General features: G+C 43.9%; 1 protein-coding gene across 1 annotated transcript in view; it reads left to right on the top strand.

Moving 5' to 3' along the window:
* The window catches only part of LOC123749966 (mucin-7-like), an 84932-nt gene extending 65415 nt beyond the window's left edge, over nt 1-19517 (top strand). Inside the window, exons 2-3 of the mRNA XM_069315991.1 lie at nt 17836-17949; nt 19402-19517. Coding sequence (XP_069172092.1) covers nt 17836-17949; nt 19402-19517 — 230 coding nt within the window. The remainder of the gene's footprint in view (nt 1-17835; nt 17950-19401) is intronic.
* Nucleotides 19518-20645: the final 1128 nt, after the last annotated feature.

Genomic DNA, 20645 nt, shown 5'->3' with positions numbered 1-20645 from the left:
TATATATATATATATATATATATATAACTGGTATTATTTAGCCATGATAGTATTACAGAAGAGCCTGAGTGTGATAATGACTGTGTACAATGTTCAAATATCAGTGAATCAATGCTGTTCACAATGTTCACAGCGCTAGCCACAGCACCACAGCATTATTTTGTCCATCTAGGAATCTTCAAATGACTTCATATGTTACTTTACAAAATAAACTTGTGGTCATTTATTCATTTACAGGATTTAGTGACCAGGATTGTGATAACAGCAGGATTGTGGTGATAATTAGCGCTGTGCATTGTATTGTGGGAGGAGGAAGTTTGGTGAGGGAGGGAGGGAGGGGATCCAGATAGCGTCACTGTGTGTGGCAGCCACTCTTTGTTTTGCTCACCATACTAGCTTAGTGGTTTGCTATGGTGAACACACATGTACATGGGAATTTGGGAATTTACAATGTGTGTATATACCCTTGTACATATGTGCGTAGCATTGTGGGAGGAGGAATTTTGGTGGGGGAGGGAGGGATGGTGAGAGAAGATCGAGGTAGCACTGTGTGTGACAGCCACTCATGTTTTGCACACCATACTTGCCTAATGTTTCGCTATGGTGAACACATATGTATATTGGTATATACAATGTGTGTATATAGTGTAATAACAGCAACAGGAGTTTGGTGGGAGGAGCCTTTTTGGTGAGGGAGGTGGTGATATACCCGTAGCATCGTCTGCTGGCTGCTGTGGGATTTCTCATGCAGTGTATGGTGGCCACTTTGCTGTTTGGACACAATACCAGCTTACTTGCAGAGTTATGGTGTATAAAACATGTAGATACATATACATAACGTGTGTAAATCTTTATAAATAAAAATGGAAATGTTCGTTTGTTCAAAATCGCTAATCTCCAAAAGTTCTTCACCGATTGCTTTGACATTTTAACACAACGTTCCATTCGCATCCAAGCGGGTTTTATATACATATTATATATATATGTCAAGTTTGTAACGAGAAAAAAAACATGCTCTTTTGAAAAACTGTGTTTTTCATGTGAGGGGAAATATTCGAAACCCCTTTACCAATTGCTTTGAAATTTTGACACAACGTTGCATACGAATAGGTGCGTGTTTTTACATACTTAATATATAGATGCCACACCCGTGTCAGGTAGAAACACTTTTTTTTTTTTTAACAGCTCCATCTGTTGGACTTAGAGCAACACAAGCTCTGATCTCCAACAGTTCTTCACCGATTGCTTTGAAATTTTGACACAACATTCCATTCGAATAAGCATATGCTTTTATATACCTACTATATAGATGACACACCTGTGACAGGTAAAAACATGTTTGTTTGAAAAACAGCACCATCTGTTGCACGTAAAAGCAACATAGGCTATGCTAAATACGTTATGATTCCATTTCAATGTTTCCAGTTATATTGATAAATAAAATTTTCATAGATTTCGATTTATTTTCATTTTGATTTAATTATTTTCTGTGACATTCTGTTGCAATTGAGCTGTGTTGTTTACCATGTCGTTTATTTCGTGAGTATAAATATTGATGCCACACCTGTGACAGGTAAAACCATACTTAAAAAAAAAAACAGTGCCATCTGTTGCATGAAAGAGCAACACACATTATACTAAATATGTTATGATTCCATTTCAATGTTTCCAGTTGCACTGATAAATAGAATTTTTCATAGATTTCAATATATTTTTATTTTTATTTAATTATTTTGAGTGATATTGGCTTGGAATTAAGCTGTGTTGTTTACCATGCCGTTCATTTCGTGGGTATTGTTTATATTTTTTCATTTTTTTCATTTATATTTCTTAACTGTTATTCCTATTTTTCAGTGATGGAAACATCAGACCATTTAATGTTCCCAATTTTCTGATGGGAACATCAGACAGGGGAGAGGGGTAATGGTGGGGAGGACGAGGGGATGGGGGAGTTGGGGATAGTAAGGAATGAGGGGGACGGGGGAATGGAGAATGGTGGGGGAGGAAAAGGGTACATGAAAGAGGGGACAGGGAAGGGGGAAATGGAAGGTAGGACGAGGGGATGGGGGAGGAGAAAATGGTGGGGAGGACGAGGGGATGGGGGAGTGGGGAATGGTTGGGAGGATGAGGGGACGCAGGAGGGGGGGAATGGTGGGGAGGACTGGGGAACTGGGGTAGGTAGTTGTGGCTCAGCAGCACAAATATGTTGCTGAGCCACAGCAACGCGTGGCTGGGTACAGCTAGTAGTATAATAAAAACAATAACAGTATGGGGGAGGAGGAACGTTGGCAAGTAAGGTGTAAGGAGTAAGCTAGGTGTTGGAGGAGTGAGGGAAGGGTGGCTGGGTGTAGCAGCTCACAATTGTAGAGTTCTGAGTGTGTTGATGGTGAATGTATATAGTGCTTGATAGTGAATAGTGTGTAAATATGCTGAAAATATACATAAATGAACATGAAACATTGGATATATGAGCAATATATGTGGACACATTTGATACACATATAACACGGTCTTGGGACAATGCGGATGATCTACTGCCTTAATATTGTGTATGTGTTCATTATACATAGGATTGGCAAGAAAAAACAAAACAAATGTATATGGAAATGAATGCAAAAAATGAAAAAAAAAATATTTGTGGGAACTCGTGCATGTTGAAGCTGGCAGGCGACTGGCTTCGGGAGTCAATGTCACGGACGACCACCAAATCGTGAAGTCACACGCCATTTTCCGGACCCCGTTGCGGACAAAGTAATTTAAATACAAATTCGACTTTTTGTTATTAACATATCCATACTCATTGAAGGGCTTTTGACACTTTCAAAGGAGTAAAGAATTTTTTCCAGAGAATTTTTTCCTGCGCACATGGAACGCGGGGTACCGTATTTGGAAGCTGAGCAGCCCAGTGGATAAGATGCTAAATAGTAAATATCCTACCCCACAGGGGTAGGATATTTTTAGACTGGAATTGTACTATGGTATGTACCACTCTAGCCTAAACTATTTAGCATCTTATCCACTGGGCTGATCGGCTTCCAAATACGGTACCCCGCGTTCCATGTGCGCAGGAAAAAATTCTTTACTCTTTTGAAAGTGTCAAAAACCATTCTATGAGTATGGTTATGTTTAATTATGTTATGTAATTAATAACCGTACCTGCTTCATATATATGAGCAAGTATCATAGGTGTCTATAATTAGCAATATAAGCCCTATAAGGCTTCAACCCATAGCCAACATGGCTACACCAGGAAAAACTGGAAGAATTTTCAAATGCTTTCAAAGTCACTTGACAAGGCTGATCAACAAATGTGACGGCTGGGTAAAAGTAGCCCCAGTTGATCTCATATCGTTGGAATTCTCAGCAACAATAGCTAACCAGAAATTCAAGCAGGTACAAGAATTTATTGTGTTGTACATAGGTGAACCCCATGTCAGTAATACTGACTTAGACGAAATAGATCTAATCATATCTGACGTAGTCAACTATGAAGACAAAATTCAGGCCAGATTAAATTACTATAATGTGATGCTTGCAACAGAAAATGTTCCTGTTGGATTAGAACATCCTTACAGTATACCCATACTGCAACAAGCTCATCAGATGAAATAAATGAGCTACCTCAAGATGAGGATATTCCTCTAATCAAGTCTGACCCTTACACAGGATCAATAATTGAAGTTAAACATTCATTTTCTATTGGATCCTCTAATACAATTTTACCCAATGACTCATTAACAGAATCTTAACAGTTTTCAGATATTATATCCATATATTCCATGGATTCTGAGAATTCAATCCATGAGGCTGCTGAATTGACAAGCTTCCAAGAAGAATCTGGAGAAACTAGTGAAGCTGATACAGGGGATGAAGATGCAACTGAAGCTGAAATTAAAGCTGAAGCTGAACTGAAAGCCGAAGTTGTATTAAAAGCTGAAGCTGAAATTGAAACTAAGGCTAGGCAAGAAGCCTTAAACCAAGTTAGTGATAGTCTTAATCACTCAAATCAGTCTCTTATATTGAGGTTATCTTAAGGTGATTTCGGGGCTTAACGTCCCTGCGGCCCTGTCCTCCTTTTTGATACACATCCACAGGAAGCAGCCCGTTGCAGCTGTCTAACTCCCAGGTACCTATATACTGCTAGGTAACACGGACATCAGAGTGAAAAATTTTTTTTTGCCCATTTGTATCCGCCTCCACTGGGGATCGAAACCGGAACCACAGGACAACGAATCCGAAGCGCTGTCCACTCAGCTGTCAGGCACCTCCTGAGGTGATGCCGAATGTGTTAGCATCAATCAAGCTATCCAGATCTCTAGAGAAAGTGCTGAGAATGAGAAAGGTATCATAAATCTTGTACATCAACTATTGGACTTATCTCAACCAGATCAATCAGTTGATTCCTTGCAAACATTTATTTTAAAACTCGAGTCACTGTTAAAATTCTTCAGCATTGAAGCGGATCAACCCGCTGCTGAGTGGATAACTAAAATTGTCATCCAAAGAAAATTGTTTAGCAAAGTGCTAAATGAATTATATTCATATCAGAATAATACCGTCGTGACAATGCAAGATATGTTAACAGGTTTGCATATTATAGTAAATAATAATCAAGCAAACTAGGCACTTAATCGACTTGTTTCGGTCCGTCCTGGACCATTCTCGTCCCTTCATTTTCTAGTGTGTGGATTGGTCAACATACTTCAGCCACGTTATTGTGACTCATCGCCTGCATAGGCACTTAATGCCACCACTGAATCAACAGAAATTGTACCCACATTAAATTCCTTAACTGAAACTCCTATAGTGGTCCAATCGTTAGGTAATAAGGGTACTAATAATCAATGTAATACTAACAGGTCAAAAACTGATTTATCAGTGAGACCTAAGAGTACTATAAGTACTCCCAAGAGCCCAATAAGTCCACCCAAGAACCCAATAACTACTCCCAAGAGTACAACAAGTACTCACAAAAAATAAACTAATAATTACATGCAAACAACAAAGCCTTCAAAACCTGTAGACAATGTTTCCCCTAAACCGGTGAACCTTAAGCATGCTGTAGGCTGGGGGTTGTGTTTGTTTTGTCATCAAAAACATTCTTTATATAAATGTATAAATTATCCTAGTAGAGACATCCGAAGCAGATGACTCAAACAGTTACACAATGTACCAGGTGTCTCAAACACATAATACTAAAAGCTGTAAGACCCCACTGAACACATGCAATAGGTGTAGAAGGGGACAGCATCATGCTGCACTGTGCAAATTTATTAAATCAAATTATACAAATCACAAGGTAAGAGTTAGAAATCTCACACAAGTTCAGTGTTGCAAGGTGTGAGAAGTTTACATCATACAATAACCAGCATCTTAAGAGTAAATGCAATATTGTCCACAACCCAACTCCAAGTCAAGAATAAAGGACACAAGATCACCATTCGTGGCCTATTCGACTAGGGACCCAGAAAACTTTCATTACTCAGACAGCGGCAGAGGCACTTAAATTAAAACCAATCACACAGGTGAAATTAAACTTGTCAGGGTTCATGATAAGTAGAGGACCCCGCGAATATACAGTAGTACAACCGCTCATACGCCTAGGTGGTTATGTCAGGTGTTATGATCCCAGGTAGCTGAAAAACGAGTCTAGCCCTGAGGGTTATTCTGCCAGGCCTGACCTAACTAAGAGGTCAAAGAAGTAAGTAAGTAATTATCAAAAGAAGGCACCAAACTGGGAAGGCTATGTAGCACCATCAAATGTGCGGAATAATCAGAGAGCGCTAAATATCACCAAGGATGCCAATACGAGAACAAAAACGCAAAAGGCGAACGATATCAAAAGTATACAAGTCACCAAGAATTCCATTGAGGAACAGGCGACCGCGAGGGGCGGTCGGAAAGCAAGACACACGCTCGTCCTGGAAGTCAGGACATTCAAGAAGGACATGCACGACCGTAAGAGGGACAATAAGGAGCAGGGCGGCGCTCCATCAAGTGACCATGGGTTAAGCGAGTATGGCCAATACACAACCTCGCCAGAGCTGTTTCCCATCGCCGGTTACGGTGGCAGGAGGACGACCACGAGGAAACACAACATTTAAGAGTACGAAGTTTGTTAAAAGTAACAGACGACCAAGAAGCCTGCCAACGGGTAAGAATGGAAGAATGGATAACTGGGTAAAAGTCGGAATATGGAATACCTTTACGAGAGATGGGACAAGAGCGGACAGCTTCCTTGGCGGCAGCATCCGCACGCTCATTTAAAGACACACCAATATGGCTGGGAACCCAACAAAACTCAACCGAATTAAATTTACTGTGGACAAGAAACAGCTAATGCTGGATCTCGACAACTACTGGATGAACCAGATTAAAGAACCCATGAGCCATGAGGGCACTACGCGAGTCAACAACAACTACAAAGGAAGACTGACAACGAAATAGCAAGAGACGAAGAGCATAGAGAATAGCATAGAGCCCCGCTGTAAAGATGCTAGTCTCCGGAGGTAAGCGACACATATAAGTGTGATCAGGAAAAACAACAGAGTAGCCAACACCGCAGACTTAGACCCATCAGTGAAGACAGAAACAGAGCGGGAGTGAGAAGAAAAGTGCTCAAGGAAAAGGCGTTTTAGAACTGTAGGAGGGGTAAAAGCTTTAGTGATGCGGGTCAAGGATGTACAAAACTGCGGAAGGGGGACTCTCCACGGGGGCAAAGAAGGAACAACATGAGGAGAAACATTAGAAACACAAACGGAAAGAGAATCCTGTAAGCGAGATAACCGGACAGAAAGAGGGAGGTGGTGAAGAGTAACAGGAACCGGAGGAGGGGTAAAAGTTAAAGCACGACAGAGGCGAGAGGAAGGATGTTGTAAGGACCGCGCAAGATAGCGAAGACAGTAGCGATCACGGCGGTCCTGGAGAGACAGGAAGCCAGTGTCAACATACAAGCTAAGGACGGAAGTCGAGCAAAAGGCACCAGAACTGAGGCACAACCCAGTATGGTGCAAAGCATCAAGACGGCGAAGAGTAGAAGGAGAAGCAGACGAGTAAGCAGGGCAACCGTAATCGAGCTTAGACAGGACGAGAGAGGAATGTAAAGCAAGGCGAGTGCGCCTATCTGCTCCATAAGAAGTATGGGACAATACCCGAAGGAGGGCAAGGGCCTTAGAGCACTCAACACGGAGGTAAGAGATATGGGGAGACCAAGACAAACGAGTGTCAAGGAATGTCATGGGTTCGTATCCTGGCCGGGGAGGATTTACTGGGCGCAATTCCTTAACTGTAGCCTCTGTTTAACTCAACAGTAAAATGTGTACTTGGATGAAAAAACGATTCTTCGCGGCAGGAGATCGTATTCCAGGGACCTGCCCGAAACGCTACGCGTACTAGTGGCTGTACGAGAATGTAACAACTCTTGTATATATCTCAAAAAAAAAAAAAAAAAAAAAAAAGCTTTGCAGAATCTTTGTACTCAAGGGGATGACCATAAAGTGACAAAGAGGGACGAAGAACGACCCGTTTCCTAGTAAAAGACATGGCACAAGTCTTAGAAGTAGAGAACTTGAAGCCATGATCGGCGGCCCAAGACGACACGGCATCAATCGCAAGTTGAAGCCGGCGCTGAAGGAGAGGCGAATCATCACCCTGGCAACAAAGGGTAAGATCATCGACATAGAGAGTGGAGAAGACACCTGAAGGAAGAGAGGAAAGAAGACCATTGAGGGCAACCAGAAAAAGAGTAGTGCTCAGAACACTACCCTGGGGCACACCTTCGTACTGCTCAAAAGAGGCAGAGAGAGCGGTACCAAGGCACACCTGAAAGGAACGACGAGAGAGGAAGCTGTGGAGAAAGAGAGGGAGATGACCACGAAGGCCAAAAGAATGAAGCTGGGACAGAATATGATATCGTAAAGTGGTGTCGTAAGCCTTTTCCAGGTAAAAAAGGACGGCAACAACAGAGGTCTTCGCAGCAAAAGCAGTACGAATATAGACCTCCAAGTTCACCAGGACATCTGTCGTGCTGCGGCACTTGCGGAAACCAAATAGAGAAGGAGAGAGGAGGTGATGGTGTTCTAGGAACCACATCAGTCGAACGTTAACCATACGTTGAAAGAGTTTGCAGACACAACTTGTGAGGGCAATAAGGCGAAAGTCCTTATGGGAAGTTCCCAGAGACCCTGGTTTGCAAACAGGGAGGACAACGGCATCGAGCCAGTCCTCAGGGACTGACGACGACTCCCAGATCCGATTATACAGACTCGGTAAATACCGAGACGTGCACGGAGGGAGATGGCGAAGCATCTCATAATGAATACCAACGGAGCCCGCCGCCATAGAACCGCAGAGGGCCAGGGCAGAACGAAGGTCAGAGAGAGAGAAGGGATCGTTATAGGAAAGTCGAAGTCGAGTGCAGAAATCTAAAGGACGAAACTCAAGGACAGGTTTACGAAGAAGGAAATATTGGGGAAGATGAAGACCAGAGCTAACAGAAGAAAAGTGGGAACCCAGTTCGGTAGCAACCTGCAACGGGTCCGCCACAAGAGTACCACGGAGGTGAAGGACTGGCAAAACATCGGGAACAAACTTACCCGCTATCTTGCGGATACGCTTCCAGATCTGTGGCAGGGGAGTTTCGGACGTAATTGTGGACACATAAGATGCCCAAAATTCACGTTTAGCCATACGGATGGCCCTACGGGCCACCACACTCGCTTTCCGAAAGAAAAGAAAAGAATCGGCCGTCTGCCGACGGCGGTGCTTTCCAGGCTGCACGCTTACAGCAGACAGCCCGAGTACAGTCTGCATTCCACCAGGGAACGCACTTCAGCGGACCCCGAGAGGAAGAGCGAGGAATAGAGTGGAGGGCAGCGTCGAAGACAGTGTCATGAAAAAGGAGGAGAGCCCGAGGGAGAGGCAGAAGGGAGAGGTCAGAGAGAGCAGCACTGAGGGTAAATAGGTTCCAGTCCGCTTTAGCAAACTGCCACCTTGGGAAGGAGAGGGAAGGACGAAAAGAGAAAAAGGAAACAAGGATGGGGAAATGGTCACTGCCATGGAGATCATCAAGAACCTGCCACGTGAAATCTAAGTAAAGAGAGGAAGAGCAGAGAGAAAGATCAAGACAGGAAAGGGTGCGATTCCGAGAGTCCAAATGAGTGGGCTCACCAGAATTCAGAAGAGACAGGGAAGAAGAGAGGATAAACGGCTCAAGAAGGCGACCTCGGGTATTCGTCAGAACATCACCCCAAAAAGAATGACGACAATTGAAATCACCTAGCAGGAGCACAGGCTCCGGCAAGGAGTCCAGGAGGTGTTTCAGATCAGGAAGAGAAAGCGGGACACTCAGGGGGAGATAAATGGAACAAACTGTGTACCATTTCCCCACATAGATACGAGCAGCAGAACAATGCAAAGGCAGCAATCGAGAGGGAAGCGGGGGCCAAAGAAACCTCCATAGCAGGAACAGGGGGCGCAACCACCGAAATGGGAAGGGAAGGAGCGATAGAGGCAGAAGTAGGGGCCGAGGAAGAAAGCGAAACCTTCTTACCTGCCGGGGAGGAGGAAGGAGAGGAGCCAGGCTTACGCTTCTGACGTAAAGTGACAGGCGTCCCAGCAACTACGTACCCGGCAACGGATTCTAGCGTCTCAACAGGAGAAGCCGAACGAGAGCACTCGCGACGGCCGTTTGGAGAGCGATGGACATCAGCCCGCACCGACAGGCGGTGGGGAGAGTCAAGAGACAGAGGGGAAGGAGGAACGGAGGGAGACGAGGAAGGAGACACAGGAGACGAGACAGACTGGGTAGAAAGGCGGGGAACTCCAGACAGAGGACCATGAGGTGGATCCTTCGGGACAGAACTCAAAGGAACAGAGGAGGGGGCAGTGGGCGTATCAGAGTCCAAGGCCAGGAAACGGTTGTGAGTCTGAGGAAGGTGGGAAGAATGAGGAGAGGAAGAGCACAACACGCGAGCATAAGAGATATTAACATAAGGCAGGAGCCGGCGAACCTGGCGCCTCGCCTCAGGAAAAGATAAACGCTCCCGGTGCTTCAAGCTGAGGACGGCTGCCTCAAGCTTGTAATGGACACACGCACGGGAGAAGGTAGGATGGGCCTCACCGCAGTTGAGGCAGCGAGCTCGGGGTGAAGTGCACTCCGACTCAGAGTGACCTTCGCCACCACACAAAGGACAGAGAGAGACAGCCACAGAGCAGCGGAGGGCACCATGCCCAAACCTCCAGCACTTGTTACAGAGCCTAGGAGAAGGAATGTACTCCTGGACAGAGCACCTAGCACCAGCAAGAATGACAGAGGGTGGAAGGGTCCGACCATCAAAGGTAATCTTCACAACCCGGAGGGGTTGACGGCAACTACCACGAGGGGGACGAGTAAACGTGTCCACTTGGAGAATAGAATGGCCCTGGGCAGCAAGGATATGTCGAATATCGTCGTGGCAGTCGCGCAGGTCCCGAACACCGGTCGCAACATGGGGCTGGAGGAGAATAGTGCCAACACTGGCATTCAACTGAACATTCTTTGAGCCCCGAACAGGGGTCTCGCCAAGGCAGGATAAGGCAGCCAAGCGGGAAGCTGCATCCTGAGAAGGAGCAGCAACGACACGTGTACCGAGACGAGTGGGGTTGAAAGTAGCAGAGGTATCCACGGAATCAATGAGATGTCGATGGAGGGAGAAATCGTCAGGAAGCACAGAATCATGAGGGAGGAGATCAAAATATTTGGCCCACGAAGCGGGACCAAACAAAGATTGATAGGTATCAGAACGGGAAGGAATCGAGCGAGAGCGGCCGTGTCGAAGAAGACAGTGGTGAGAACCCCCAGAGAGAGAGGGGTTAAAAGGTGCAGTGGTCACAACTAGAGATGGAGCCGCGGCAGGGGACGAGGTAGTCACCATTGGGGGCTTGGGGCTCGACTCAACCACAGAGGAGGGAGGGGAGCCGAGGGGAGGAGTCAGAGAGGCCAAAGGAGGAGCAAGGTTAGGGTCCAATGCAGTGGAGGCTACAGAGCCCGGTCTTCCAACACGGACCGACTCGGGGGCTTGGTCGCCCACCCCAAGAGCCTGAGAAGGTAAAGGGGAAACAGCAGAAACAGTAGATATCATTGCTACGAAAAATCAACATTCATTCACGAATGTGCCCCCACACCCACCATGGAGCCACAATTAGAGGCAGGACACCCAACAAGAAGCTATCACCGATCATGCCGGGGCCTCCTAGGGGTGCGTCGTGAGTATACGCCCCACAAACGCCACCTTAAGAAACCGACAGTCCGTCGAGATCGGGTTCAACGACGAAAGGGGGATTGACAATAAAAGGTTCCCCTCGCTCTCGACGTCGGGTACTACAGTTCTACGGGTGCAAGGGTATGCCTCCTCAAGCACCCGGGCGTCAAAATAGAAGTCCAAGGGAATAATCAGAACAAGCAAAAGGTCGGCAGGAAACGGCAAGCAGATAGGAGAAGAGGGGGGAGAAAAACGAAACAGAAGGAAAAGGAAAAGGAGCTCAGCATAATTGGAGAGGACGGCAGCAGGAGCACAAGGCTAGAAAAGGACAGAGGACTGTCCCAAGGAGCATCACACTCTGGCAGCCGCCCACTAAGCCCCCCTCACCGCCACGGGAGGGTGGAGAATGGACTCGCCCAGGCATGGGGGAGTCACCTTATGGCAGGTGGGAATCACAGGGATGTCGAGTGGAGACATTTATTGTGCAGTTTATTTTAGTTATTTGTTTGTAGAGGACGATCTTTATGGCGTGTCAATGGGTTGCATGTTTGTCAGGGGGAAGGAGTTCCTGAGAGAACTTCGAGGTCAGAGGAGGAGTCTGTGGATGGAACTCCAAGGCTATTTAAGAAATACTGAGCTTTGAGGAAGAGCAATCCCATAGTGAGGAATTGGACCTCAAGCTGTGAGAGGAGAAGCAGTGGAGTGGAGTTACACGGGCTTCTGTGATACCAGTGGTGAAGCATCATTGCTGTTCAGGGAAAACTTCATGGTGCAGCAGCCTGCAAGAGCTGTAGAGGATCATGGTAGGTAATTGTGAAGGAAACTGGAGACGTTCTTGGTAGTGGACCTCTAGATGCAGAGAGGAGGTTCTTAATGTCCACTGATAGGGGGTTGATAGTGTTTGAGTGTCATTAGTGTTACGAACCCTTCATAACCGGGTTCTTTATAATCTCTATGATCCAACTCAAGTTCAGAGAAACCTAATCTTGGTGGGAATATAGTGTAATGTTTAAAGGTAAAAGTAAAAGAACACTTAAAATAAACCATTATTATTTTCCCATCACCATTATAATATTTACAAGTCTATGCGATGTCAATCGGAATGGCGTTGCTAGCCCTTGCGCTAGCCTGCTTCACAGATGACGACCACAAGGTGCCTCTGATGAGGTCTTCGTTGCGCACCCGTTGGTACGCTCAAGCAACAAAGTCGGCAACGCCTGACCAGCCCCCACTGGCTGTTACCTTCCAGAAATGTAGTCTACAGCGCTCAACCGAAGCGTTCATCTAGTCTCATTGGTTAGCACCTCCGGGAGTGAAGTCTATAGTGCACAACCACAGTGCTCGACCAGCCCACTTGTCCAGCCTTTCCAGGATTAAAGTCCACAGCGTTCGACCAGCCCAAATGGCTAGTCCTTCCAGGAGTAAAGTCCACAGCACTCGACCATCCCACTTGGCTAGTACCTTCCAGGAGTAAAGTCCACAGTGCTCGACCAGCTCACTTGGCTAGTCCTTCCAGGAGTTAAGTCCACAGCGCTTGTCCAGCCCAATTGGCTAGCACCTCTAGGTCGACCTACGTCTTCCACTGTCCCGGCTTCACTCACTTCCCTAGCCTGCCTCTGGTTACTCTTCACCTTTTAGCCGGGCAGACTAAAAGATGGGAAACTCTATTTAATGGGAAGGTCAACTGCTGTAGTTTGGCACCAGGATTGTAGATGGCACCAAGGTCTGTGGCAATTAGCGTGCATGACGCAGTGGAAGGTGAGTGATTGGACGTTTGATTCAAGGAATATTTATATTGATGTTTATGTTGTTGCAGCCTTAGGCTGGATTCCTTGTGTATATTTATATATATTCTAGGGCTGATAGTGACATATTGTATTACAAGATTTAACCCACTAGGTGAGGTTGGTAGCATAAGTGGCAAGCCAGGAGTTGGGCTACCACTTGATATAAGCAGCTGATAGAGCCCTGATGGGATTAAATGCAACCTGACTATAATAGCATAGAGTGTTAGAGTCATATTAATGTTCTTGAATGTATGTTCTACATGTTCACTGTCTACGTAAATGTATATAGTTTTCCGGTGTTTGCCCATGTCCTAGTGTGGCTTCCCAGAAAGTAGGAGAGAAAGAGAGAGAAAGAACCACAGCTGTAGACAGGGTGGTACAGAATTATAATTCAAAGAAAGGCGGATTGAGGAGGTCAAGAAAGGAGCTGAAAGTGGAAAGGAGGATGATGGGCAGGATGAAGTGAGATCCCAGGGATCAAGTAGGAGTAGTAAGAGTAGCCTCAGATATTCGCTACTTCATCCCAGTAGCAGGAGTAGCCGGAATAGGAGCTTGGAAAGATTGCAGCTAAGGCTCCAGATGTAGCATGAGGAGAGAAAGTTCCATCTGGAAAGGTTGAAGTTAGAACTGCAGATGAAAAATGAACAAGAGAAAGAAAAAGTGAAAACCGGACTGGAAATGGAAAAGAGGAAACCAGACTGGAGGTAGAAAAAGAGGAAACCAGAATGGAGGTAGAAAAAGAGAAAGCCAGACTAGAGGTGGAGAAAGAAAGAGAGAACCAAACAAATGCAGATAGAAGCAAATAGAACCTTGGCTGAACAAAGGATTGAACATGAGTGCCAGAGAGCACCACCCAGGTATCACACCCACCAGATAATAGGGTTAGGGAAAAGGATATTCCCCTATTTGTGCCCGAAGAGGCAGAGAGATTCTTCCAGGATTTCGAAAAAGTAGCCAATATCAAGGAGTGAACAAATCCACAAGATCCTGTAGCCTCTCCGAGGAACAAACTCAACTCTTTTAACCCTTTCGTAGCTCAGTCGATTAAGGCAGTGTCTGGGATGCTCCCGGACGCAGGTTCGAATCCTTGTCACGGCCCTTGTGGATTTGTTCATTTGATGTATCACGTTAGTGTGATTTCTGTGTAATGATGTAAGGGCGAAGAGGGAGAACGGCCTATTGACATAGCTCGGGTGCAGGGGGGGGGGGGAGTTGTGTAAAATCCTGGTTTGTGCCTCAGAGAGGCTATGGGATCCAGTAAGTTCAGTAGAACTTCGGTTTCAACTCTCTTTAACCCTGTCGTAGCTCAGTCGATTAAAGCAGTGTCTGGGATGCTCCCGGACGCAGGTTCGAATTTTCGTCACGGCCTTTGTGGATTTGTTCATTTGTTGTATCACGTTAGTGTGATTTTTGTGTGTGATGATGTAAGGGCGAAGAGGGAGAACGGCCTATTGACATAGCTCGGGTGCAGGGGGGAGTTGTGTAAAATCCTGGTTTGTGCCTCGGGGAGGCAACGGGATCCAGTAAGTTCAGTAAAACTTCGGTTTCAACTCTTTTAACCTTGTCGTAGCTCAGTCGATTAAGGCAGTGTCTGGGATGTTCCCGGACGCAGGTTCGAATCCTCATCACGGCCCTTGTGGATTTGTTCATTTGATAAATCACGTTGTGTGTAATCAAGGAGTGGCCACTGGAGGAATGGGCCCAACTGGTTCAGTTGAGATTGACCGGCGTAGCCACTCGTTATTAAACAACATTGTCATAATCTTCTTGTTAACGTCCTGATGATCCGCTAGTTCAGTAACAATATCGGTCATGACGAACAAACCTCAGCAGTAAACATGTCTTTTTCAAGAATTCGTACGAGTGCCCGTTATAAACATCCACTGTCTTACATCTGCATTGAACGAGAACTCGTAGACACCAAATCATAGACAGCCAAATCACATGACCATCAACCACCAACTGGAGCAGCCAATCCTCCAAACAAAGATCCAAAATCCATTCCATGCAACCGCCAAACCCCCTTTTTTGAATGAAAAACGGTTTACACATGACTACCAACTGGTGACGTCCGAACACTTCAGGAACAAGTGCTTCGCTAACGACTTTTGTTTGAACTACAACGCTGTAAATGCTTCACCCTCATACTACAAATAATTGGCAACAGAACCTAAACACCTAGCCTATCCTAACCAGTGCCTAAATATGACCAATATGCTAATATATAATAATATTAATTTATATGAAAAAGTTCTCTTTTGAATAAACAGAATGTTAAAATTGATGAATGCCTTTTTGAGGTCGACCGCTGGATAGAATGGACTTGGTCCAAGGACGGGTTGACTGGTGTGTGTCAAAGCACGTCTTCGCTCGTCGGTAGCCACCCCCAGTCTCCTTCTAATAATTGCTAATTAACAATCTTTTTCTCTAATCCAAAAGTAAGTTTAACGAATGAGTTTCCACCACTCGTTATTCAACAACATTGTCATAACCTTCTTGTTAACGGCCTGATGATCCGCTAGTTCAGTAACAATATCATTCTCTGTCATGACGAACAAACCACAGCAGTAAACATGTCTTTTTCAAGAATTTGAACGCAACTTCGTCGAGTCCCAGACTCAGTTGAATTTATAAGGTTAACGTGTGAGTTATTAGCCAATTTACGAACTCAGCACCAAAAACGTCTTTCGTAATCATGAAAGAAATGAGAATATAGTCAGAGCCAAAGAAACTAGTAGTAATGAATACGAATGTGGAAAAACGAGGACCCTCCGAGGATCGCCCATATCCTACCCTGCGAGGGGCCCAGGTAATGAGCCATCGTTTGCCAGGAGCCATTGACCCATCCTAACCTCTGATGGATTTCCCCTTGTGCCAGATGTACTTAAGAAAAAATTCCCATATTTATAAAATTATAAAGATTGCCTTCGTGTGGTAACAAGTCAAATAATTAAAGCTCTGATCTCCTAAGGCTAATAAGGGTGGGTTACACTTGACGGATTCCTCACAGTATGTACAATATTATTTACCAGAGTGTGAGACATAAATCCGATCTTGCAAGATCAGCGACCGACGAAAGCAATCGTCAGCAACTTATCAAAAGAGAGCTTACCGAGTAAGAAGTGAACCTGACCATTGGTTACTTAGAAATTTTGTGATAAAAATACATTTGCCTGGTGTTGGATTTATGGCCTGTTTTTCCTTAGGAATGGTTTTTATGGTAACAACAGCAGCATATTTACCAACCATCAGGTATTCTGTAGTCCAGAAAATAGTCCAGCATTAAAGTTCATTGCCAGAGTAGTTATCATTATGTGCCCTTTCTTTTGTGAGCGGTGTTTATAGTGCAAAACTGTGTACACCATTAATGTTGAGTTTTATAAGGAAAAAAATATGTTGCAAAGGCTGCAAGTAGGTTTTATAGTGTAACATAGAATCTATATGAATAAAAATGTAAATGTTCGTTTGTTCAAAATTGCTAATCTCCGAAAGATCTTCACCGATTGATTTGAAATTTTTACACAACGTTCCATTCGCATATGAGCGTGTTTTGATATACTTACTATATAGATGTCATTCTATGACAGGTAAAAACATGTTTCTTTAATGTGTTTTTCATGAGAGTTTTCATGTGTGGGAAATATCTGAAACATCTTTATTGATTGCTTTCGAATTTGACACACCGTTGCATTCAAATACGTGCATGTTTTTATATACCTACTATATACATGCCACACCGGTGACAGGTCAAAATATGTTTTTTTTAACACCGTTATCTGTTGCACATAAAAGAAACACACCCTGCAATCTCTTAAAGCTCTTCCTTGATTGCTTTGAAATTTTGACACGTTATATTCGAATATACGTGGGTTTTTATATACCTACTATATAGATGCCACACCTGTGACCGGTAAAAACAATTTTTGGGGGGAAAAAACCAATGCCATCTTTTGCACGTAGAAGCAACACATGCTATTCTAAATATGTTACGATTCCATTTCAATGTTTCTGATGGCATTGATAAATTGAATTTTCATAGATTTCGATTTATTTTCATTTTGTTTTAATTATTTTGTGTGACTGCATTGGAATTGAGCTGTGTTGTTTACCATATCGTTCATTTCGTGAGTATAGTTTTTTGTTATTTTTTCGTTTTTTTTTTCATTTCGATTTTTTTAACTGTTCTCATTTTTTAGTGATGGGAACATCAGATCATTTGCTGTTGTCATTTTTCTGATGGGAACATCAAATCACTTGGGAATGCATCGGTTGAGGGAGTGAAAAATGGTGGGGAGGACACGGGGGACAGTATTGGGGGATGGTGGGGAGGATGAGGGGACAATGGTAGGGAGAACAAGGGTAGAGAGGAGTGGGGGATGGTGGGGAAGTACGAGGGGACAGGAGAGGGGGGAATGGTGAGGACAAAAGGACAGGGGAGTGGGGGGATGGTGAGGAGGACGAGGGGACGGGGATGGGGGAATTTTTGGGAAGACGAGGGTACGGAGGAGTGGGGGATTGTGGAGAGGACGAGGGAAATGGGGAATGGTGGGAAGAACGAGGGGACAGAGGACTGGTGGATGGTGGGGAGGAAAAGGAAACATGGGAGGGGTGAATGGTTGGGAGGACGAGGGGGACGGGGGAATGGGAAATGGTTAGGAGGACGAGGGGATGGGGGAGGGAGAAATGGTGGGTAGGACTGACGAACAGGGAAGGATTGATGTGGCTGAGCAACGAGCATGCGTTGCTGAACCACAACAACGCATTGCTGGGTAAAGCATGTCTATCAATAATTTTCTTTCTCTCCATAGGTGCATGCGCTGAGGATGAATTCAGGTGCTTGGATGGTTCTAGCTGCAAACCCATGACGTGGCAATGTGATGGCGACCGTGACTGCGATGATAACTCCGACGAACTTTCTTGTGGTAAGTCGGGATGTGTGTTGCACTCGAAAGACTTCACTCAAATATCAACATTTATTAATACCTAATATTTCATGAATAATACTTCTAAATATTCTTGGCTTGAAATAGGAGCGGCCAGTACACTCATTGACGGATCCATAGGAAACTTGACAAAAGATTTGTTATTGTTACAATAAACGGAATGTTAAGTTTACTTCTTAATTTGATAAATAAAACAAAAGATAATAATATCTTTGTCATATATTCTATGTTGTTGTCCTCTATTCTACTTGCCAGTTTTAGTTGAGCCAATAATTTTGAATACTGTAAATGGGATTAGTGGGATTAAAATTTGCCACATCTCCAACTTATTTCCATGATGCCATAAAGAGAAATATTGTATTATAAAGAAAGCAGAATAAAATTCATCAGATTGTATATTGCTTCAGAAAGCAGGCGATGTGACAGCATCATGCTGCACTTTGCAAATTTATTAAATCAAATTATTGTAACACGGGATAAGTATTGGCTCTACTTTGTCCTTTACCCGGCCCGTGCATATGTTTACTTAAACATAATTCCAAGGGACCCCAGAGCTAACTCTCAGCCAAGTCCCATGCCACGTGGTCTTAGCCGCTTGATCGGCTAAGATTCTGCAGGCAGGTGACGTCGTACTAGGTTTCTAGAAAACTCAAGGATCTCTTTACGCCGCCACTACCAGACCATTAACCAAAAGCTGTCAATTAATCGGGTTCTGGACCAATTAATCAATCATTTAACCCTTGGGCATTAATCCCCAAATTACTTGGAAAAGGGGGGGGGGATGAATTTACGTTAAGTGTGGGAATTACAGAAAACAAGGGGATATATTAGCTCCTAAACTGGGCTAGGCTTATGACCCAAATAAATCCAGACTCAAGGAGACCAAATGGCAAGGATATCAACACATGCAAAGTTATTAATGGAAATAATAAAATACCGAGGAACAATCTAATCATTTATTTATGCAAATCTAAAAAAAAACAACTAATAAAAGTCACTCCCTGACTTAACACTCCCAGACAACACTTTTAAAACTTTTAAAATTCCCTATGGAGGCACGAATGAATTTTTTCCCTATAACAAAACTCGGCAACTTTTACCTTGACTATGGAACCAGCCAATGGAATGCTGATCTCGGGAGAGGTGAGAATGGTTGACCTCCCCAGTTGCTGACCGAACCCACACTGACCCACCTTGCTCTCCTCACAACTGAGGCTAGTGAGTATCACTCCGCCACGTCTAATAACTTTACTAAGCAGGGTTTAAATTGAACAACTAATCTCTATTGTACTGAACAACCCAGCTGGTTGAACTGTTATAAAACTGATGGTAATTGTACAGGCATCTTAGGGAAAGGCTATTTCCAATTACAGTATTTGCTAGTGATCTGAATTTGAACTTTGTGAATTACTAATGTGATCACTCTCAAAGGCCGCGTGACCTTTGACATGGTGAGTCATCCGGGACCCAAACTAGTCCCTGCACATGCCGTCACTTCTCTGCTTGTATACGACCCTGATCTCCACCGTCATTCTACCTACATGTAAACCTAATACACCTACATAAGCCAAATTAGTTATTACTGAATCTTGTTGACATATTATATGTTGCTTATAAACAAAGTAGACGGCCATCTTGTATTCTAAAGGTGTTAATCCCTAAATCCTAGGAGAGATAACCCCATGCTTCCAAAGTCAGGTCAACTACCCTGTCACTGCATATTTTAAACAAGGGCGTATGCCACATCCTTCCATACAATCACTTATTTAAAATGGCTTCAGTTGTTACAACCCTCACGCATAAGTAAATTAATAAACCTTGTTTTTAATGTCATAAAAAATGAGGTTTAGTATCTAAACCCTAAATTAAACAATCAATAAACCCATGCCTCAAGCAAAAAGCTACCCTATCTAATAAAATGACAATCATCAGATTGTACAGCAAACATCATAAAATAAACATTACTAATTTCATCAAAATCCCGACTGTCAACTGACAGCAATCATCCAACACCTGAAAACATACATCCTACACCTGCCTGACCTAGCTAAACAAAATATCCCTAATCTGTCAGCAGAAGCTAGCTATTAAAATTCCTCAACTCTTCATTAATCAACCTCGTGTGTTCCCTAGAGCCGGACACACAATTCAAAACAAACAACAAATATATACAGACTGAACTTTCCAGTGAACCGGGAGCGGAACACTGAACTTCACGAAGTTCACATCGTGTATCATTCACTCCCTAACCAATGTCGTGCTTGACATTCTGCCAATAAAAACAACCTAGTTTTTATTACATATAACTAAAAATTTCTCTACAACTAAATCACAGGTTACAGCTGACTGTACAGCCAAGTGTCCGCATTCAATTTAAGAGTGTCAATGTTTGTATTGATCCGCCCCTCCTGTGTTCAAAACTCCGAAAAAATAGCACAACATAATTTTCCATAACCGTTTGTTCTGGGCTTAGACAATCACAGAGGATTTTTTTTTAATTAGTGACCAAGTTATATAGGAGAATTTTCCCCTTTTCACTATACCAGAATAATTTTGATTCTAAATCTCTTTTTCAACATTTAAACAGAAGTGTCCAGATGCGCTTAATAAAGGTGTTCAGAGCCTACTTCACTTTATTTTTTTTTTCAATTGTTCTTTTAAAATATATAAAAAAA

Source organism: Procambarus clarkii, chromosome 7, assembly GCF_040958095.1.
Source record: "Procambarus clarkii isolate CNS0578487 chromosome 7, FALCON_Pclarkii_2.0, whole genome shotgun sequence".
NCBI lineage: Eukaryota > Metazoa > Arthropoda > Malacostraca > Decapoda > Cambaridae > Procambarus > Procambarus clarkii.
Note: the sequence above shows the minus strand (reverse complement) of the source record. Positions and strands in the feature narration are given on the sequence as shown.